The 22,713-nt window shown below is 44.5% G+C and overlaps 1 protein-coding gene and 1 long non-coding RNA gene across 6 annotated transcripts in view; one reads left to right on the forward strand and one right to left on the reverse strand.

The window, feature by feature from the left end:
• Nucleotides 1-1,509: 1,509 nt before the first annotated feature.
• Nucleotides 1,510-13,898, reverse strand: LOC108401085 (uncharacterized). 4 transcript variants are annotated; one of them, XR_005058635.2, is made up of 4 exons: nt 13,613-13,898; nt 12,620-12,783; nt 6,846-7,037; nt 1,510-3,853 (listed from the first exon to the last, which is right to left on the reverse strand). It is a non-coding gene; the product is annotated as an uncharacterized lncRNA (long non-coding RNA). The 4 variants fall into 4 exon arrangements; XR_012125961.1 differs by having other exon boundaries at nt 1,510-6,506; XR_012125960.1 differs by having other exon boundaries at nt 1,510-1,737; nt 3,675-7,037.
• A 228-nt stretch (nt 13,899-14,126) lies between these two features.
• Nucleotides 14,127-22,713, forward strand: part of GPD1L (glycerol-3-phosphate dehydrogenase 1 like) — a 54,033-nt gene continuing 45,446 nt past the window's right edge. For both annotated transcript variants that reach the window (XR_012125959.1, XM_037008630.2), the window contains exon 1: nt 14,127-14,258. Coding sequence is in view for 1 of the 2 variants with exons in the window: in XM_037008630.2 (XP_036864525.1) it covers nt 14,212-14,258 (47 nt within the window). In the remaining variant the exon portion in view is untranslated. The remainder of the gene's footprint in view (nt 14,259-22,713) is intronic.

Below are 22,713 nucleotides of genomic sequence, written 5' to 3' on the forward strand. Positions count from 1 at the left end.
GTGCTTCCTCACCCACGAGCTGCTGCTCCTTCTCTCTGGGGGCAGCCATTTTCTCTTTCAGATAATAAAATGTCTTGGGTGGGCCCATGTCTCCTGAGTTGTTCTGGGGTAAGGAGGATCGCAGTGAGATACCCTTTCACTCCCCATATGTACATAATTAATTAAACTTCAGTGTTTTTCCTCCTGTTCATCTGTCTCATCTCAATTTGATTCTTAGACCAGCTAGAAGACCTCCTCAAGGATAGAAGAAATTTCTTCATCCCCAACACAGTGCTCAAACAACCTCTGATCCTCAACATTTTCACATGTTTATTGGTCATTTGTGATTCTGCTGGTATGAATTGTCTTTCATGCCCTGTCCTCATTTTTCTACTAGGATATTGAGTTTTCTCTGCTAATGATCATGATATCATCATTGCTCTGTTCCACATTTTGTACAATTTCCATAAGTTCTACAGGCCATGGAGGTGAAGGATCTGGACTGGATGCTAATAGAGGAGGGGCTCTGAAAACATCTACAGAGGTGGATCCTGGGCAGCAGCGAGAAATTAAAGCCTCAGAATAAGTAGGAGTGGAAAATGTAGAAAAGGAAGAAGAGAACTGTAACTCCGGGGTGGGGTTGGGTGGGGGGGGAATCCCAGGGCAAAATACCTTTGAAACCGAAATCAGTCAAAGGGAGAAATAAAGTGGAAGAAACTGTTTATTTCTTACAAGCAGACCATCCCACCCAATCTCTCCAGTCCAGATAAGCCCTCCCTTGCCCTTGTAATTACCTATTGATATGGAGATGGACTGCTTCTCTCCACTCCTTAGAAACCCCTATTGATATGGAGAGGCACTAAGGCCAGGGAAAGATTCTGAGAATACTGCAATTTTACCCACACCAGGTCAATGTAATTAATACTGTGTGCCCCATTTCCTTGAGTCCCCCATGTGGAGCTGCAGTCACCAGCCTCACTCGTGAGATGTAAGAGCAAAACAGGTCTTTATTGCTAGTTCAAACTAGGGTCTCAGTGGCCCGTCAAAACACAGGACTCGGTCTGAGACCCTCAACAAAGTTCCCTTTTTGCTTTTATACTTTGGAAATTGGGTGTGGCTTGAGCGGGAAACTTCTTACTCAAGATGGAGGACACAGAACAAAAATGGAGGGACATAGTTATTCAAAATGGAAGACACAAAGTGGAGGCAGGGAGTTGTAGGACCCCAACCTCCCTGAGAAATAAGTTAGCCTAAGAGTGGCCATCTTGAAGCCCAAAAAGCCATTCTGATATATGACTCAGAGGGAACAACTGAAACCAGGTAACTCCTCTGGAAAAACAAGTTAATCAATCATGACTGCTGGCAGCGCTAACCTCTCGGTTAGTTAATCATAAATGCTGACCCTACCTTGCTACACACCCAGGACGTGGCACTAACCCAGAAATCGTAGGTTTGAAAAATTACTGCCTTTGTAGTATTGTTATCTTGCTATGTAGTATTGTTATCTTGTTATTACAAAACAATCTGTAACCATGGTAATCCTCTAGGGCTGAATGCCTCAGAAAATCCTATATAACCACTTAGTTGTAAGTGCTCAGGGTCCTCGTTGAGACCCGCTGCGACGGGCTGACTTGGACCCCAACTAGTTGGCTTCTGAATAAATTCCTCTTGCTTGTTGCATCAAGAAACGTCTTTGGTGAGTGATTTGGGGCGGCGCCTTCCTCAGGGGAATCCAACAGAGTCATGCAGGGGACACAGCTATTCAAGATGGAGGACACAAAATGGAGGCAGGGTTCATGTAGAGGTCATAGTTATTCAAGATGGCGGACACAAAATGGAGGCAGGGGGTCATTAGTTATTCAAGATGGGGGACACAAAATGGAGGCAGGGGGTCATTAGTTATTCAAGATGGGGGACACAAAATGGAGTCAGGGGTCATGTAGGGGACATAGTTATTCAAGACGGAGGGCACAAAATGGAGGAAGGGGTCCTACAATACCAAGATATAAATGACTGGTTGTTGGGGTCTGGGGGTTGCCTTTGAGATTTTGGGGCAACACAAAGAGCAAAGAAGGCAGCTGGAGTCGTCATGGAGAGTACTCAAAGAGGCCCCTTTATTCTTCATAAAGCTGTACTTCTTTTACTGCTACAGTGCTAATTCATGGTTGCATAAATATTGAAGATGCACATGCGTGCAGCCTTCATGGCCAGGTGTCTGGCCTTCAAGGTCCTTATCTAGCTCTTTTCCCATGGGTACAACACACTGTTTTCAGGTTTCTCAAGGCCAGACATATTTGGGGTGAAGCAGCGGATAGCTGTCCTCATAGAACAGTAGGGGAAGGGTCGGGGAGGCCTTCCCTACAGTGGTAGACTTTCATTTTCTCAGCAGTATTGTCATGTCAGAAGTCTTTTCAAAGCATATTAGTCTATAAATATATAATTGGTAAATCTGTTTGGGAATGGGGGTGCAAGCAGGAAGGGAACCTCTGTATGGGTGAAATGGGCAGAAAGGAATAGAGTCGCTTCCCCTACTTTCTGAAAAAATACAGTTGAAAGCCCTGCCTGGCGCTGGCTGGTGCTGCCGAGGTGCCCTCCACCCACAGCGACAGTCATTACCTGGACTCACATCGTAATCACACCTGCTATAAGCCAAAGCACAGATGTGATTTTTCTCTATTTTGTCTCCCCAGTGTCACCCATACACACACACACATGTGCACACACACACACACTGACTTATTGTAAACATTTGTTCAATGAATAAACAAATACACATATATTATAACTTGCACATTATAGTCCTTGACTCACTACAGTGAATCAATAATACCTTTTGAGATGAAAGCTAGTTGGGAGTGTAGAGGAGCTATCCCTCCTCCCCACAACTCTGAGGGTGAGGCATTTGCCCCCCAACCAGGAATCTATAGAACTCACCCTTTGAAAAATTAATCTGCCCTGGAGAAAAGTCGTCAGGATGCTGACACTTGGGAGTGCCTCACAAAATAGACCTGTTTGCCACCCAGTCACCCTCCGTTGACCAGCTCTGCCAGTTCACTTAGAGTGGCTTCATTCTTAAACAGGAAAGCACGGCCACATATCACCACACATCTGAAAGGGCCTCCAGCATGAGGGAACACCAGCAAGGAAAAGCAAAAACAGTAACAACAAATCCAAGGAAGAAAACCCCATACTTAGTATCTTCAAAGAGACAGAAAGAACAATGAAAAAGAACTCTTGAAAACTGAAAACAACACAGCTTTAAAAAAGTAAAAAAAAAAAAAAAAGGCGCCAAAAGAGTGGACAGATAAAATCCAGAAAGTGGGGGTGTGGGCAGGCCCACTGGAATGAGGAATGAAAAAAGGGAAGGAGACCAACGTTAGACGATAAAAGTTTTCAGACAGAAGCTACAGATAAAATGGAAAGGGGCCATTTCTTGAAGAAATGAGACAAGATTTCACAGAATTGAAAACACAGTAATGCTGATTAAAAGTGCACTGCTCAATTTAGAAAGGAACATGGCAGAGCTACAATCATGAAATTTCAGGAGCTAAAAAGGGGATCCTAAAACTTTTGGTGAGAGAGGAGGGAGAGAATAACAGGTCATATAGAGAGAATTAGGAAGAAGTTAAGTTGCCATAACACAGAGATAGGAAATGGAGCAGCACAATCAAAGTAGAAATGAGTTGCTAACTCACAGCACAGCTCAGAGGAAGAGTCCAGGGCTGGAAGGGCAGCTCAGGAATCTTCACCACCCAGCTTCCAATTCTGAGTTCAAAGGGGCAGCCTAGGTCTGTCCATCCATCATGTCTACATCCCACCTCAGGGAAGAGGGAAAGCGAAAGGCCTCAGGATGCTGATCCTGCTGGATCATAGCCTAAAGGGGAAAATACAGTTTCAACGCACACTTTGCTGGCCAGAACTTAGTCACCTGTCCAGACAGCACTGCAGGAAGGTGAGGAAACAGTCTCCAGCTAGGCTTACAGGGAGGCATGATTTTGCTCCAGGAAAGAGGAGGAAGGGATACTGGAGGACAAATAGAAGCTTCTATCCCAAACAGAATCAAAATTAAATCATATTTCTTCACAATATCACTGGATACTAGTAACCAATGTAGTGATGTCTCCTCCATAATCTGGAAAGGAAATGGTCTTTGCCCCAAGATGTCATACTAACCAGTATCTCAGATCAGATTAGACAAAGGTATTAAAGATCTACAAACAGAATTTTTTGGAAGTTATGGAATATACTCTATTCAAGGAGCAATCCAAGAAGAGGACACAGGATCCAAGAAGCTGGCTGCTTGGAGAGCAAACAGTACAGGATGGTGTGAAAGGCAGATGGCTCTGGGAGGGAAACATCCAGGGGAAAAAAATGGAATCAATACATTATCTAATACATTTGACCATTTGGGAAAAGTTACTAACAGGAATATACTGGATCCAACAAGGCAAATGAGGAAAACTTTAAGGATCAGTAGAAAAAAAATATGTGAGTAAAAATTAAAAAAATAAATTATTAAGTCCAGGGCGGAAAAAAGAGTACAAGAGAGGAACTCTTTTATAATACACTTCTTGGACCTATAACTAAATATGTTATGTGTCATAATAAGGCAAACCGACTACTGGATTGACTCAAAACTGTGATGCAACTGTGGAACAGAGAGGATGTGAGCAGGAAAATATGTGCCGGGGTGGGGGTATGGACACTGTGAAGTAAATTCTCATTGACCATTATGGGACATCTGCATTATAAATTCAAGAAGTAGCAGGAAATTGTATTTGTAAAAAGAGAAATGCAATGTAAAAATAAAATGAGAATATTTTTACCCATCAGACTGCTGAAATCTTGTAAGCTGGGTAATATACTCCTTTGGCAAGGCAGTAGGGAAGCAGGCATGTCAAACATTGCTGAGAAGTGTGTAAACTGGCCTGAACGTTGTGGATGACAATTTGACTATCTTATCAAAATCATGAATGTGGAGACTGTTTGAAGCAGCAATGCCACTTATGAGAATTTATCCTAGGAAGAAATTATTCCTATGTGTAAATGACACAATAACAAAATAACACCTGAATATTCACCGTAGCATTTTTTGTAAAGGAAAGATTGGAAATACAGCAAATGTTCATGTGCTTTAAAAAAAATGTAAGGATGCTCTATTTATTGAAGTGGCAAGACTAATTAAATATTTTCCTAGCTCAGAAAAGCAAGGTGCAAAACAGAACATAGATGATGCAATCCCCATTGCTGTTCACCAGCATGTCTGGTTCTCTGACCACTGGGCACACGGCAAGTTTGTACTTCCCCACCCGCTTGAAACTGTCAGATCCATGTGACAGTCCATGAATGGAGCACACAAGACGTAACACCTCTGGGAGGAAGCCTTTAGGGGCAGGAAGCAATCTGTCATATTCCCTGCCCCTTGACATCACAAGCCTGCCACTCCAGGTGGAAGAGGCTTTGTTGGTTTGCAACCTGAGTGAGGAGAATGTGCAACAGCCCAGGTGGGACGTGGAGAAGGAGGGAGTGTGAAGCCACTAAGGGTTTGGGTTGCTTGTTATGCAAGGCAGCCTACTCTACCATGACTGAGAGGGCACACTATACCACCTTTTGGGCAAAAAAAAAAAAAAAAAAAAAAAAGGAAAGGTAGAAACAGTAAATACATAATGTTGTTTTCTTGTATTGTATAGTGGTATACACAGAAAACTAGTAACTGGTTACCTAGGAAAGGGGAGTTGGGTAGAACAGGATGGATGGGAGAAAGCAGTAGGAGAGATATACCAAGTGGCATGTTTTATTTAGAGCCAATATTACTTATTCAAAAACTAATTTAAAAAGAAACATAGCATAAGGACAGTATTTAGACATCTGGAAGTAAATAGATGAAATGGTGAAAGTACTTGAAGGTAGCTATTTGTAGGGAGTGGATTCTGAGGAGGAGGGTTGTCCCTTTCCATTTAGCATTATCTAAAAACTGTGTGTATGTATTACTTTGACTAAAAATTTAAGAGAAGGAACCCATGGGGAGTGACCACATTAGTGCCTTGTGAAGTGATGTGATGAGGGCTAAGGTCTGTCCAGCTCAGTCCTGGGGAAGAGGCATATGAATGGAAATGTCTGAGCCCTTCGAAGTGCCATCTCTTATGCTTGCAGGTCATTTATGGAACACTGCAATCAATCTTGAATTTGGCATCAACTGTAGCATTAGGATTGGTAACTGACTTCACAGGCCCGAAGAGAGGAAAACTAGAAAAGCCACAGGTATTTTTGCTTTTGCCAAGAAAGACAACATCTGCCTCAGGATATCTCCCTCCACTGCCACTCCCTAACCTGCTGCCCAAGTCAGGAATCCGAAAGTCCTCCTTCTCTTCCCTCTCCCTTAACTCCACATGCCTTCAAGTGCCCGCTCGCAGGTGCTGCCTTTACTTGGTCCTCTTCCCTCCATCTCTGCTGCCCAGGTCGCTGCAGCAGCTCCTTAGCTCACTGTTGTTGCATCCAGTTTGGGCACTGCCAGGACATCCTTTTTGCTGCAACCAGAGTGATCTTTTCAAAGATGAATGTGACCACATTACTTACCAGCTGAAACACTTCAGTATTCCCCCAGTGCCTTCAAAATAAAATCCAGCCACCTATGACAGAACCTTTGTTATCTGGCCCCTAGGGCCACCGGTCTGCCTCATCTGTCTTTACCACTTACTTGATCCTCCAACTCAGTGAACATTCAGGTCCTGAAAGCAACCAATGGCTATTTTTCTTTTGCCTCCAAGCCTTCATGCATGCTGCTCTCCCTACCTCAAACACTCTTCCCCCACTTAATTCCTACTTGACCTCTTCTAGTTCAGACATTCTTTTTCAGAAAGTCTTACCTGGCAGCCTGGGTACCACTCCCTTCTGTCCCCAGAGTACCCTGGCTCTTGCCAGAGCAGCATCAGGCTGGACTCTGTGAAAGCACTTATTTCATTTTTTTATCTGACCCCTCTTTGGGACCATCAACTTTGACTTTTTTATGCAGTATTTTATCCTCAGCTCCTGGCACATGGTAGGAGTTCAGTAGATACCTGTTGAAGAGGAATGCAAATGAATAAGAGTCAAATCTAGAACCAAGTCCAGGTTGATAAATCATTTTCAATCAACTAGAAACAGAATAAATATATCTGTCTTTCTCTGGTAAGGTACAATACTAAGTCCAGTAATTTTATTTTTAAAACGTCCAAGTTCTCCAAGTGATCCAAGTTGGCTGGCACCCCAGATATAATCAATAATAATACCCAGTGCTTGGTTAAGAGCTAAGTTCTAAATGACAAATGGTTTACAGCAGTGTGATCTTTATCAGAAGCAAAAAATCCTTACACAGTCCCAATCTAAGGGACCGATGAAAAGGTACAGTTGGCAGATAAAATCTGCTGCACAAACCCCTTCAATAATTTAATAAACATTGATATGAACAGAGTACAGTTGACACCTGCTACTGCTAAATGTCTGGGGCTCTGCTTGGTTTTTGCAAGCAGTTCAATCTGCCTTTCATCTATTACATCACTATTCCCCAAGGAAGAGAGATAACAGCTCATATAAGTTTCCAGAATGAGGCATTGTTTCCTTCAGCCACAATTCTGTAATTTCTCATTAGACTGTCAATGGCAATATTGAAGATGGGCAATTTGTACAAAGAAGAAATGTCACCCCTGGGGATTATACAGTATGTAAATTAGGAAGCAAAGTGGTGACATATGTACTGAGAGGACAGAGTTCATAAAATGTTTCTCCAGGTTGGCCCAAGTCTTACTTGGAATTAGAAGAATAAATTTAACCAATATCTGGGCAAAAGTTTTCAGTGCCTCAGAGGCATGAGAAAAACAAAGACTTTGAGGAGAGTTTACTAGAAAGCTAAATTTGTCTTCATTTTTCATTTAAAATTTTCATTGTGTGCATCCAATGTTTTTGTGTTTGACATTTTTAATAGGAAACAATGTTAAGTGGAAAAACAAGTAACAGAATAATGTGTAAAATATAAAAAGTAGAGGAAGAAAAAATATGTTTGTATGTTGGGGAATGTTCTTCAAAGTATACACACAAAAACTAAGGAGGGTTTCCTCAGGGAAGGGAACTGGGAGTCTGCTGGAAAAGCACGGGAGAGAGAATTTCACTATATTCCCTTTGGATCCTTTTGGATTTTGAACCATATGAATACATGAATTATTCCTCCCAAAATTAATTAACTAAGATGAATGAAATGACTTGAAATAAATAAGCTGAAACAGTGAGAATGGTATATGACAACAGTTGATATCCTTACTTGGAAAAATTTTTTTAATTGGCAATTCTATGTCAGACTTCAAAACAAGTAAGAAAAATTTTAATCTATAATGTCCTGAAGTCTGGGAATTATTCCTAACTGTTTTTTTTTAACAAGCCAATATTAAATGAATGCATTGGCATTGCAGTTAAAGAAGTCACATGCCTGACCCATCCCTGGTGACGCTGACTTTACCCACTTGGTTAAGGGTTGTCAGCCACTTTGTCTACCTTAAGGTTACTCTTTTATCCTTTGTAAGTATCCTTTTTATCCTTTGACCCTCATCTTTAACAGTCAACAAAATTTCTAGAAAGATAGATAAATATCCTGTCCCTCACTGAACTTTCGCTGCTACTTTTAGCGTCTGCTGATGATAGTGTAAAAGCACCCAGCCCCTCATTCCTTCATATTTATTAGTTGGCATTCTGTTGTAAGGAAGCACTTTCCATTTTGCCTAATGTACTTGATAACTTATTTCTTTAAATCATCATAGACTCATAAAAAATTTTATTTTATTTTAGGCAAAGGGTTTTAGTCTATTTTATTAATATTAATTTTGATGCTTCTGTTGACCAGAAAATACTTTTTCCTGGGGAAAAGGAAAGTTAGTGGAAAATCCTTTTATTTTATTTTTTTTAAGCCATGGACCACAAGGCCCTACATTTTGATCTGGCCTGACTGCACCTTATGACTGAAATTCTGTCCTCTCTCACACTTGTTTACTCTGCTGTAGTTTCCTGTTCTTTAACCACGCAGGCTTGTCACTGCCCCAAGGCCTTTGCACCACTGCTCCCTCTTCCTGCAGTGCTCTTCTGCCTATCTTCCCATGGTTGGCTCCTTGATTCATTCAGGTATCTCCTTCCCAGAGAGTCATCTAATTTCAGGCCAATGCCTTCTCCTCTCCTGTATTTTTAACCTCTCACCCTTTATTGGCTCCTTCCCAGTATTCAACATGTTCTAGCCTTTTCACCTTAAAAAACAGAACAAAAACAAAAACAAAAAACCCAAAACTCTAAGAATTCTTCCCCTCCCTCTTCAGTTTTGCCTTTCCCTCCCCACATGACCCTACCCCTCATCTGCTGTCAGCAAAACTTCTAGAAAATATTGGCTACACTCTCTCAAGTTCCATTTTTTCACCTTCCATTTATCTCTCCACCCACTGCAAGCTGAATTTATGCTCTGCCCAAAAACTGCAATTTAATTACTCCCATTAGGGTCACCAACAATCAGGGCAATGGCTAGCCCATACAGTCCCTTTGTGTGGACTGGAAAAAGGTGCCCCTACTTCAAGACACTTGCTTCCCTCTGTCAGAAAACAATCATTTTAAGTGTACCAATCTGTACCACAATGTGCATGGTGCCCACTGGCATTGTGCAGTGCTCTACCCACACAACCACACTTGAGGGCTCTGCCAGTAGCCTCCTTTCTGCCAGATTGGAAAAAACACTCAGTCTTATTTTACTTGACCACTTTCAGACTCCCCTATGACCATCCTTCTTCTTCATATTCTGATTGAGTGTCCACTCTGTGTCTGGCATTGTTCTGGGCACTGACCGCTTGGAATTTCCAAGTACAATGCTGAAGCATCGCAAATGTGTCTGTCTCAGATGCACATATCCAACTGCCTCCCTGAACACTGAACCCGGATACCAAACAGACTCCTCAAACTTAGCTTGTCCAGAACTGAGCTCATCATTCTCTCCTCTAGATTTATTCCTTTTTCTGTTTTAGCAAATGATATCCATTCAGTTGCTCAAGCATGAAGGCTGGGTCACCTTAGACTCCTCCCTCTCTCCCACCCAAGAAAGTAGTAAGTCTTATTTTTCTACTTCCTAGGTATGGTCCTGTTTCACCTGCTCCTGTCCCTCGCCGTTGCCACCACACTGGTCTCCATGTCAGTCTAGGCCTCTCATTTCTGACCCAGAATACTGCAGCAGGTTCCCATCTGGCCTCTGCTTCCTGCCCTCCCCCTGTGAATTCATCTGGAGGACTTTTCTTATGACACAGGCTGGTGATGTCAACCTCCTGCTTAAAACCCTGTAATGGCTTCTTCAGCCCTCAGGATTTAAGTTGTAATTCTTCCATGTGGTTCATAAGGCCAGCTGTGACCAGTCACCTGCTCTACCCTTCCATCTCCATTTCTCTCCCTTTCCCCTGCAGCCCTTACCCCTTCACTTTCCCCCCCCACCCCATCCACACCGAATATGCCAATCTCTCTCTAGTCCCTGGATCTGCCTACGCTGTTCCGTCTGCCTGGAGGAGCTCATTTGTCCCCCACCCCACCCCCTCACCTTGTTGACACCACCTTTTTCTTCAGGCTTCAACAGAGATTTTACTTTATCTAGGAAGCCTCCTCTGAAACCCAGAATCTGGGATGGGGTTCTTCTCTGGGCTGCCATAGGAAACCAGCAGCATTTGTCACACTGTACAGTAATTAGCTGTGAATGGGCCCGTAACTCCCTTTAAGTATCTAAGAGGGAAGGGACCTTGTCTCTCTTGTTTAGGATTCAATCCCTGGAATCCAGCACAGTGACTGGCATGTAGTAGGTGTTCAGGAAATACATGTTGAATGAATGTAGAGTTAGATGAGTGTTGAATATGGAACCCAAAAAGCCCAGACTCCCCGCAGGAATGTTGGAAAGTCATAATCTTTCTGTACCTCAATGTCCTCACTTGTTATATTGAAATACACCAGAGTGTGGCAGCTTTAAAACATAGTCCCCAAATTCCTTGAAACGCCCCTGACGGGTAGGACCTAGGTCCCTCCCTTAGAATTTGGACCCTGTGATTTCTTGACCAAAAGATCATGACCCAGGTTATGTTGTGATTATTTTGGGGTTCAGGTCTTAAGGAACTAGTAACTTCCATTTATTTTCTCCTGGGAGGCTTGCTAGGGGAAGCCAGGCACAGTGCCATGGGGAAGCACGGCCTCTGCAGGAGCCTCCATGGAGAACACCCAGGCCTGCAGGCCTGCAACCCTCAGCCTCAGCTGAGCTCTCAGCCCGCAGCCGGCCCCACCTGCCAGCTATGTGAATGATCCACCTTCAAAGTGGAGGTGATCGTCTCCAGTCCCAGTTGATGGTCCACCCCCAAGTGGAGAGAGCCTTCCTCTCTGAGCCCAGCTTCAACTCCAGATTGTGGAGCTAAATAAAAGAATGCAGTGTTTTAAGATTTAAGTTTTGGGTAATTTGTTATACAAGGGGCAATAGTGGCAGAAGTCCAAAAGGGGGGAGTGTTAGGAAAGGCCTCAAGGAGGGTGTTAGTGACAGGGTAAGGGGGCTGGCAGGGAGGAACTGAGAAAAACATCTGGAGTTAAGAGAAAAAGAGACTAACTATAGAGGAAAGGGAACTCTGGCAATATTGTTGCCATGGCTTCCTGTAATGCAAAGAATTGAAAGTATGCTTCATGAACTCAGCAATTTAGCTAAGGGGATTTCTGGACTAAGTTTCTAAAGTGCTGCCTGGCTTCTTCAAGCTGCCTATACATGAATACAACTAGTCATGTTGTCAGAGACACTGTCTCCATGCACCAAATCATACACACTCTATGGCTTCTCCAGGTCCCCAAAGAGGCTGCTCAGTCACAATAAGACTGGCTAACCCGGTCTTCCATGCTGCTCAGCCCTCCTGCAGAAGGGGGCACACAGAAGCCCAACAAAAGCATTGCCATCTTAGGTGATGACCTGCAGTCTTCTGTACTGCAGCCTCTCCCCTCGCCCACGACTCTCATAAAATATATATACAAAAATGTTTATAACACAGTTGACTTTTGAACAATGCAGGGGGTAGGGGTGCTGACCCCCCACCTAATCAAAAATCCATATATTTGATTCCCCCAAAGCTTAACTACTAGTAGCCTTCTGTTGACTAGAAAAGCCTTACTGATAACATAAACAGTTGATTAACAGTTTGTGTTATATTATATGCTGCATTCTTACAATAATGTAAGCTAAAGAAAATGCTTTTTCAAACTGTTGTAAATATAAAATTTTTTTCCAATATTATTTTTTGAAAAAAATCTGCTTAAAGTGGGCCCACACAATTCAAGCCCATGTTGTTCAAAGGTCAACGGTATGTGCAAAAGGCATAAAGAATAAGAAACCCTCCCCTTCACTGTAACCACAATCCTGCATTTTTTGTTTATCTTTCCTTTGTTTTCCTTCACAGTTTTACCACATATGTATGTATCCTGACTGACATATCTAATTTAGTTTCTGAAATGGAATCATCCTGCATTCATTCTCTTGCACTTTGCTTCATTCTCTCAATATTATGCTCACGGATTTCATCTATTTGGTTTTTGTCTTAACCTTTGTAACCCATCTATAAAGTAAATGACTACTCACGACGTCTATTTTGGCACAAAGTATTGTGCAAACCAGATGATCAGTAAACACGGTAAGATTGTGCTGTGCGAGATATGTCCACAGAGTAGCCAGGCAGTTCATTTTGTTGCAGGTGTAGTTGCAACACTGGAGAATAGGAGTTTCCAGATGAGGTATAAACATTTCTGGTAAAGACAAAAAATGAATCACTTGGTGTAAATTTTTGCAGTGCACGTATACTTCATAATTTAATTTGACAAACTCATTTTGTAACAAAAATGCAAGAAAAAAATTAATAAAGCTTGAAAAGTCCATCTTTCACATCATCCCTTCCCAGGTATCTTTCATTAGTGCCAATAACTGAGAACCAAGCCATTAGTGAAGGAATAGAGAAAATGATGTCTCATCACTCCTTTAAGTATTTCCTTAAGTAAATATCATAAGTAATATAGTAATATAGATCAATCTTTCATGCAATGTAGATATGGGGAAAAAAAGCAGCTAATCCTCTGGCCATCAAACTAATAGGCCTAGTATTCTTCCAGGGGCCAGAGTGTTTGTATCTTCAGCCAGTCTCCACTGTTATTTTAGCTTTTCAGTTCTCAATCTTGACTGCCTTTTGTAATCACCTTTTGAACTTCAAAAAATCCTGATGCCTGTTTCCCATCTCCGGAGATTCCCTGGAGTGGTGCCTGGGCATGGGGATTTTTAAAAGCTTGCGACTCTAATATGCAGCAAAGTTTGAGAACCACTGGCTTAGACCACTCTGTCCTTCTCTCACAGTGTCTGACACAGTGCCTGGATGTAAAAGTCACGCTCAGAATGAAACAGCAATGTTCTATTTGTCAGCAAGAAGAAAGGTGTAGTCTCACAACCACAAACTCTTGCTGGTGCACTGGCGCAAAGACAAGAAGGCAAGTGCTGCCGAGTGAACGGGGGATGCGATGCCGCTGGACTCTCCTGGAAAGAGCGTCCACCCAGAAGCGCAGACACTGTTTAGCATGTCCCGCAGACCTCATTGGATGGAAGTTCCCTACGAAGCGCAGGGGTGTCGGGCTGATGCTTGTTCCTACTGTGAGGCAGCGACTGCAGGGGCAGGAGTGGCCACTCCAAGCTCTGGCCCAAGTCTGGTTGACTTGCAGCCACTGGGATCCCTTTGAACTCCACAGTACCGTGCGGCAGTCCTTCCGGCGCGGGAAGCTGGGCGCGAGTGGGACGGGGACGGGGGAATAGCGCCGGGTGCGGCGAAGACTCCTCTAGGAGCGCGAGTGGCTGTGCTCACTGGATATACGTAGCCGGCGGCTGCACGTGCACTAAAAGTCCCGGCATGCCTGAGGGTGGGGCGCACACTACAAGTCCCGGCATGCCTCGAGGCAGGGGGCGGGGCGGCACGGGGCCTGGAGCAGGCAGCGAGCGCTGGGCTTCTCGGGAGTTGCAAGGCGGAGCCTCCGGGCTGTCAGCCGGCGCCCTGGGCGCCCGGGCGGGGTGGTCGCGGCCATTGGCAGAGAGGTGGGAGGGGCGGGGCTCCGCGGGCTGCTGCGGGCAGGACTGAGCCGGGAGGCAGGCGGCCGGCCGCGGTTGCTGGGATCAGGGTGCTGCGTTCCGGTCTGGCCATGGCAGCGGCGCCCCTGAAAGTGTGCATCGTGGGATCGGGGAACTGGTGAGCGTGGCGGGCCTGGCGTGGGCTCCGCTCCAGGAGGCCCCTCTCCCGGGTGGGCTGGAACCGTGGGTCCCCGCCGCGGCGTGGGCACGGGGAACCGCGCTCAGGAAGGCGGGGCGGGCGGCCTGGCCCGGACTGCTGGCGGCCGGGCTGGGCACGGCCGCCCAGCGAGGTCGCGTCGAGGCTCTGGCTCTGGAGCCTGGGTCAGCCCGCCTGCGGGGCAGCGCGCAGCCAGTTGGGCACTGCGCGCCGCGGGCACCTGTCCGCGCGCTCCTTGCCGCCGGCGGGCGCACGGGGCCACCTGCTCGCCACGCCTGGGGCTTTTGCGCAACATCCTGAGGGCGTGCTTCATCCTTCTGCGCGGATCGCCGGGGTCGGGAGTCCCGAGCATTCTCACTGTAGTTTCGGCTTGGAGGAAACCGAGGCAGAGGGCTACAGGGTTGTTGTTACCTGGAGCGGTGCTGTCCTTCAGGCTGTGCGTCTCGGCCCCCCTCTGATACGTCCACTATGTTAGTAACGTGTTGGAAAGAAAACCCGAGTTGCAACAGGCCCCGCTCCCAGAGTAATTCAGGGACGTTGGGAATTCTCCACTGGGGAGATGTTTGCGAAGCTTTGCGTCTGCGCTAGGCGTTATTTGACTTTTAACATTTATAAAACACTCTGTGCCAGGTGCTCTTCTAAGCACTGTGTAAATGTCAGCTTTTCTCGTTACCTTTATCGAACTCACACAGTGGGATTCTCGGGTGTGTTTAGGTGAATATAGAGGAAAGAGGGAGAGGGTAGAAAATAGTATATGGTATTTTCGATCTTTTTTCCATTGCTGGGCACTATTTTCCCCACATCCGTGAGACAGGTATACCGTAGGTGGAGAGAGATGTCCCAGTGCTTCTGTTTTTCAATGGCCTGACCTCATCACAGTCCAGGCTCTTAGATGTCCCAGTGCTTCTGTTTTTCAATGGCCTGACCTCATCACAGTCCAGGCTCTAGGAGTGCTGCTGCCCTGGTACGAGTGACTTGGTCTTACTTAGTTTTACTTTATAAGACTTGGCCCAGAAAGTTCTTGGATGAAACCTTACCTCGTTCTTCTACACGTTTCCATCCCAGCAAGGCCTGTTCCTCGTCCTACCCGCCCACCACCCACTCCCATCCCCTCCCATCCCTGCAAGGTAATGATTTATTTGATTATCTGTTTCTACTCTTCTCCACCCAGCTCTTGAGAATAGCATCTACCCTGGAGCCTGGTGTATGCTAAATAGTACTAAATGAATGTCTGAAAACTAGTTTAAAATTTTAAACTATGTTTGATTAGGCAGTATATTAACCTTTAAAAGTCAAAAGCTACCCGAAACCCCACAGAAGACCAGTGAAACATCTCCCACCCACACTTTGCCCCCAAGGTACTTTTTGGAGGAAAGCCAGTGTTATCAGCTTCTTCTGGCACTTTCTGGAGGAATTACATCAGATGTAAGCAAATGTTTACATATATTCCTTTCCTTTTCTATCCTGCAAATATTAGGGTATTGCGTACTTTTCTGAAAACTTTTTCCGACCAACAGTGGCATGATCTGCACAACATTTAATGGAGTTGGGAGCTATCTGCTGCAGAGCTTCATTTGGGCTTTCAGGTTGGCTTTGCCAGTTTTTTATCTCAGCGTCATTTGAATGAGATGTCAGCTGCCCTGTTGGCCATGGGACTGGAAAAGCACCCACTTAGCGGTGTTTTTTTAACATTCTTTTCCTTTTCTGTGAAAGGACACAGAACTACAGATGACAGAGCCTTTTCCTAATTTGCAAGGTGCAGGCGGCTTGGCCATGCTGGATTTGGGCCTGGAGCAAGAGTGAAGTGAACCACCTGCTCCTTCCGCTGGGATTTGGCTGCCTTCCCGCGACTTTAAGTATGATGTGCTTGACTGTTTTCTTTGCCTGTTCCAGCCCAAAGAAATGGAGTGAACCTTGGCGAGTGACACTGGAGCAGAGCCCTTGAGAAATGTGCAGGGCTGGTAGTTTGGGCTGGCCTCCTGGCTCCATTAAGTATGGGATGAGACATAAACTGTGGCTGGCTTCTCTGCCTCTGCACCCCACTGCCTCTGCCGTGGGTGCAGAGCCACTCCAGTCTTAGAGAGGGAAGATCACGACCTCCCTAGAGAGTTTCAGGAATTTAGGAACTGAGAACAACACGGAGAGGCATCCTAGGGGCCCCATCTGGGTGCTCTGCTCTGGTCTGCAGACATTTGAGGGTTTGCCCCCTGTAGAGATTGTGGTCCTCCAGGGCATACAGACACAACAAGACACAATCCCTGCCTTGAGGTAGTTTACATTCAGATCAGAGATTAGATGTTACATTTTAAGTAGTGTTTCTTAAAATGTGTTCCAAAAACCACTTGCATCGGAATTATCACTGAAGCTAAACTTGGGGAATCATATCGCTGAGGATGGCACTGATTTTTCCCTAAAGGACTTTTAGCCTTTTGCTAATTTTAAGCCATTTCCAAGAGATGCATCTACCCTTCCAGATTTGATCCTCACCTCAGGATGGTAAAGTTGCTTAAGCAGTGTTTACATTTGGGACTTTGAAGTAGTTCAAATGCTTATGTAAATAAAAGTGTTGTGACATCTAAACCCATAGCTAAAAGGTAACCCTCACATTGAGAGCCTCCCTGATGTAAATGATCATCAGGTGCAGTACAGATACCAGATGACTGAACCAAATCTAGCTGACTTGCCGGGGAGCTTCAGCCAGAAATGATATGAGAGGGGAAGAGAAGCCCTTGTATAATGTCCTTGTCCTGTCTGCCGGAGTCCAGCTCCATCCGGGAGGGGTGGGGGGGTGAAGCCCAAAAGGATGAGATGGAGTCGGTGCACAGAGACGACACAGAGTCAGATGGAGGTGGTCTCTTGACAAAGTGCTGATGACAGCTTTATTTATACCATTTTGCACAAGGATATGATTATTTTTTATTTGTTCTTTTGATTAACAAGCATAGGCAAGCTTTTTTCTCTCTGTTTCCTTCTAATCTATACATGGTTAGTCAGGTGTTAGGTGATCTTTTTTCTGTTCCTTGACCGAAACTTTTCCCAGCAACATGTACTCTATTGTGTCTCCTGTTTCTACGCAAAGTGGTTTCTAAGTAATGCATGTGACCACAGAAACGCGCAGCATGTAGCAGTGACTATGGAGTCTATCAGCTCAGGGTGAAATACAGGTCACTCACTACTACAGTTAGCTAGAGAGATATCATCATCTATATTTTTAATGCAATGGGTACATTTTATCCCCTCATAATATTTATTCTATCATAGGTAGATGCAAGATAAAGACAGAAAGCATGATTTAGAACTGTAAGAAGGCAAGTGTAGATGATCAGGTTTGTGCCTATAGACTAGGTATTAATCCAAGTTAGACAAGGGCAACAAAACATCCACGGGTGTAGAAGATATCTCTCAACACTGGGGGGAGGGGTTCTAAGCCTCATCTCTGTTGGCCCCCATTTTCTCACCTGATGGCTCCCCTGCGACTGTGCCTGTCTTAGGTTGTTCCTCCTTTGAGGAGTATTACCCGTCTCTGGCTAACCAGCCATCTTCCGGGGCCATACAGGGAAATGTAAAGCTGGTAACTAAGAGAGAAGTATTGTTCTTTGAAAATGTTAGCTTTTCACTTCTTTGCAGATTTATGCCCCATGGCTTCTATGCCCAGCACTTGTCTTGAGGTATTTTTATCACTTGGATGAATTATGGTACTTGGTAATTTCACGTAAGAGGTACAAATTCTAGTAAAGAGCTGTAATTAGGAAGGAAGAAGAAAAGCTATAGAAGTAGCAAATAGAAGAAAACATGAGGTGGATTAAGTGTCAAATGGGGTTATGCTATTCAATATTCCCTCATAACTCTATTTCTCTAATTTTCTTATAAAACTTCACTAATTTCACTAGCATTATAAGGAAAAAGGGGGGCATTCCCACTTAGGTGGAGATGGGGTAGTCAGTGTTTGACTAGCTACCTGCAGGTTTTGGTATTCCATGCCAAGATCGCCATCTGGCCCCTGCATGTTCTATTCTTCAGGAGCACTGTCCTGAAAAGCTTTTGGGAAGGTTATGTTCTCCTCCTTTCCGTGCTGCTTATCAAAGCTTAGCTTAATCTTTGGCAAAAATGCAAGCAAAAGCAAAGCCAATAGTATAATAGAGAAAAACAAAATCAAGGTGGGTAATAGAGGGAGCCAGCTGCAAAGGCCCTTGATTTGTGGGGGTCTTCCTCCACCCTGAGCTTTGCTACACAGCTTGAGTAACATGGCTCCTGGCAACTGTCCTTTGGCACTTCCTTTCCTCTAGACAGGTCAGAGAGAAGGCGGAGGGGGCCTGCAAGCATCCAGTTGATGCATGATTCATGCCGCCCACTACTGGGGGTCCAGGGGGCTGCTTCCTAGCCTGCATGACTTCATGGCCCTAGTGACTCAGAAGAACAACAAAAAGAACACAAACAAAAGCTTCTTAAGTTCCTTCAAAGGTGAAACAAAGTTTCTTCACCAGAACCTGGGAAAGATCACCCAGGCACAGTGCCAGATCCACTTCTAGAACTTAAACCCTCAGGGCTATTTTCACAGCCAGACTTCTGTGCTGGGAGCATATGTCCAGAAACTCACACCTCCTTTGGGGGCAGAATAATACAGTGGTGTAAGGAAGGCTCAGGATTCCAGCTCCCTGGGTTTCTATCCTGGGTCTTACTTGGCAGCTGTAAGGCTTTGAGCAAACTGCTTTGCTCCAAGAATCATTGCTTAGGATACTGGTCCAGATGTCTACGATTATGGTTAGGATTACATGAGATGATACAGGGAGATGCAAAATAACTAGCCCTCAGTCAATGTCAGCTCCTTTGATCACCCATGACCAGCAACAGCATTAAGTCACAAAATGGACCCTGTTGGAGTCTGGCCAAGGAGTGAAGGCAGAGGAGGGAGAGAAGATAAAAGACGAAGATACCCAGCTGGAGGAGTTTAGGGAAGTCGTTTCCAGGATCACCCCACAGCTTGATCCCTGAGATTGAAGGTCAGGGAGCACTTTGGCCTGCTTTGCACTGATGACTGAGCTGGGCATGGGTGTGACTACCATACCAGTGTTTGGACTGCTGGAGTCACCTAAGTGCAGCACTGCGGCTCTTCCCCTCTCTGTGCCACCCTTTGTTTCTTAGTTTCTGTGGTGATTCTTGCTACCTTCCCACACGGAGAGCTCAGAAACCCGAGCTTCTGTAAATTAGCTCCTCTAAGGTCAGAAATAACCCCTTCCTGGTCCCCAGGCGGCGCTGATGCACCCCTGCCGTAGAAGCTGCAGGGAGACTTTCATGATAGGATGGGTTAGAGCCGAGCTGGGAAAGGATGCAGAGTTGTTCCCTCCTTAGCTGGGGTGAGAAAGTTTGTACAAGTGAAAAACAAAAAAAAGCTAATAAATGTGTAATCACTTATTTCTATCACCTCCCCTGCCTGTTCAGTAGAGTTGGTCCCTGACTTAGGAGGGGCTGGTTGATATTTCACTTTTAAATTTTATGATGATGCAAAAGCAATATACATTTAGTAGAAACTATGCTTGGAATTTTGAATTTTGCTCTTTTCCTAGGCTAGCGGTATGCTTACTGGAGATCTGGTCATCTTGCGATTAGGGGTAGTGGCAGCCAGCCAGCTCCCAGCCGGCCACATGACCATGAGGGTGACAGCTGGGACACTGACAGCCCTCCCATCCCCTATTCTGTGTCTCACCTTCAGTACGGTAGTCAAGTACATGAGATACTCAACACTATATTATAAAACAGGCTTCGTGTGAGATGATTTTGCCCAACAGTAGGCTAATATAAGTGTTCTGAGCATATTTAAGGCAGGCTAGGCTGAGCTAGGGTGTTCGAGAAGTTAGGTATATTACATACATTTTCAATTTACAGTGGGTTTATTGAGGAAGATCTGCATAAAAATCACTACTATTCTAGGGATGAGTCAGGAACTCTTGGTTTTCATATCTTAACCTTGTACCCCTTTCTTCATTCTCTTCCACTTCCTTCCCCCAGTAAGAGGGACAATCATAAGAGTTAGCACTCACCCATCATTTTCTGCACGTTGGGTATGTATGTCAGCTATTTCATTTCAGTCTCATAATAAGCCTATGCTATAGGACTGTTACCAATATTTTTGATGAAAAAACTGAGATTTGGAGAAAACTTTCAAGGTCAGTGGTTAAGGTGAAGTTGAAACCCAGATCCTGCTAATTCCAATTCTAAGTTTCTATAAATTCTTGTCATTTTCAGTTGAGATGCATACGTTTACTTGAAGGCAAATCTCATTGTCACAAAAATACTGAATAACTTACTCTTCCTGCAAGTCTATTATAACAATATTCCACTTACAAAAAATCTAATTGAGACCTTAAAAATAATCACGTTCAATTTCCCTCCAAAGCAGGCATCCCTACTCTTGTAGACATGACAGACAAACATAGTTCATTATTTTTAAGGCAACCGATCTTCTTAAAATCAGTCTACTAGCATATTCCTTTTTAGAAAAATCTTATATTTGAGCAAAAAATCTGTTACCTCCAATGTCTATCCACTAATCTCAGAGTACTGTCTAAGTGAACCCACTCTTTTCCAAAACATGCCCCAGTGGATAGAAAAGTCAATGCCCAGTAAAGCTGCTCTGTGGCAGGTGAAGTGGTGTCCCCAGGTCTTTCAGTGATTGCTTGTGGGAAGTCATTTCCAGGGTTCTCACCACCCGGGCCACCTTTCTCCTCTCCCTTTTTTCCCTGCATCCCTTGCTCCCACTTGGTGATGCCAAGACCTAAGCCCACAAGTCTTCCAGGCATCTTTAAGGTTATGACAGTGGCACTTTGTAATCACTCTACTTGGGGGCTCAGTCCCATCTCCATCTGGGGAGCTGGGAACTCAACTATCTGTTCCTGCCTAACCGTCTCTCCCAAAACTTAATGCTTCAAACATCAGTCATTTCCTTACTCATGATTCTGGAGGTCAACAATTTGGGCTTCTGCTGGTGTAGTCTGGACGCCCCCAAGGCTGTGGGTTAGCTGGGACTCTCCATCCTAGGTGACCTCCCTCACATGTCTGGCAGTGGGCGGGTTTCAGCCAGGGTACCAGGAGTGGCTGGGCTGCAGGTTTTCCATTCCTCAGCAAGCTAGCTTGCACTTCCCCATGTGGTAGCTGGATTCCAACGACAGCAAAGAGAGCTCACATAAGTAGCTCAGACAAGTGGAATCAGACAGTATTTGTCTTTTTTGTAACTGGCTTATTTCACTTAGTATAATGTTCTCAAGGTTTATCTATGTTGAGCAGGTGTCAGAATGGCCTTCCTTTTTAAGGCTAACATTCCATCATATATGTATACAGCACATTTTGTTTATCCATTCCTCCGGCAATGGACACTTGGCTTGCTTCCACCTTTTGGCTGTTGAGAATATAGGAGTCCCCTCTTGTCTTCAGGGAATACCTTCTAGGACCGCCAGTGAAATCACAGGTAGTACCAAAGCCAATATATATTATGGTTTTTACCCCATACATATACACCTGTGATAAAGCTTAATTTGTAAACTAGGCACAGTAAAAAATCAACGATAATAGTAAAATAAACATTATAACAATATACTGTAATAAAAGTCATGTGATTGTGGTCTCTCAAAATACCTTACTGGACTGCCCTCACCCTTCTTGTGATAACGTTAGATGGTAAGATGCCTATGCCTTGAGATGAAGTGAGGTGGATGACCGAGGCATTGTGACTAATGGCGGGCTACTAGTGACCTAGTGATGATTGGTCAGGAGGATCACCTGCTTCTGGAAGGCTGTTGGTCAAGGTATGAAACCAGGGAAAGCACAATGGTGGAATGCTGGGGCTGCTTTGATGCTGCTGGGAACACGAGTGTACAAATATCGGTTCCATTCCCTGCTTCTAGTTATTTTACATGCATACCCTGGAGTGGAATGGCTAGATCATATGGTTATTCTAATTTTAGTTTTTTGAGGAAACACTGCATTGTTCTTCCACAGCAGTTGTACCATTTACATTCCCACCAGCAATGCAAGGAATTTGGATTTCTGCACATCCTCACTTATCCTTGTTCATTTCTTTCTTTTTTTATTGTAGTAGCCATCCTCCTGGGTGTGAGGTGGCAGGTATTTTGTTGATCACATATGATCATACAGCATGTACAAGTTTGCGTCATGTTTTTCGCTTAATTTCACATTCTTTCTTAAGCCATTTCCTCTGCAGCGTGAATTTTGATAGCCAGAAAGGCTCTTCTCATTGCCTTCTCTCCCTCCTTTTCTCTATGCAAAGTTGTGCACATTGATCTTTTTTCTTCTGTGGTTTCTTCCTTTGATCTTAAACTTAGAAAAATTCCCTCTCCAGAGATCAAATAAACATTCACCAACTTAAATCTATTTTTAAAAGACTTCATTTTGAACATTTGTG

The sequence above is a fragment of the Manis javanica genome, chromosome 15 (genome assembly GCF_040802235.1).
Source record: "Manis javanica isolate MJ-LG chromosome 15, MJ_LKY, whole genome shotgun sequence".
Classification (NCBI taxonomy): domain Eukaryota; kingdom Metazoa; phylum Chordata; class Mammalia; order Pholidota; family Manidae; genus Manis; species Manis javanica.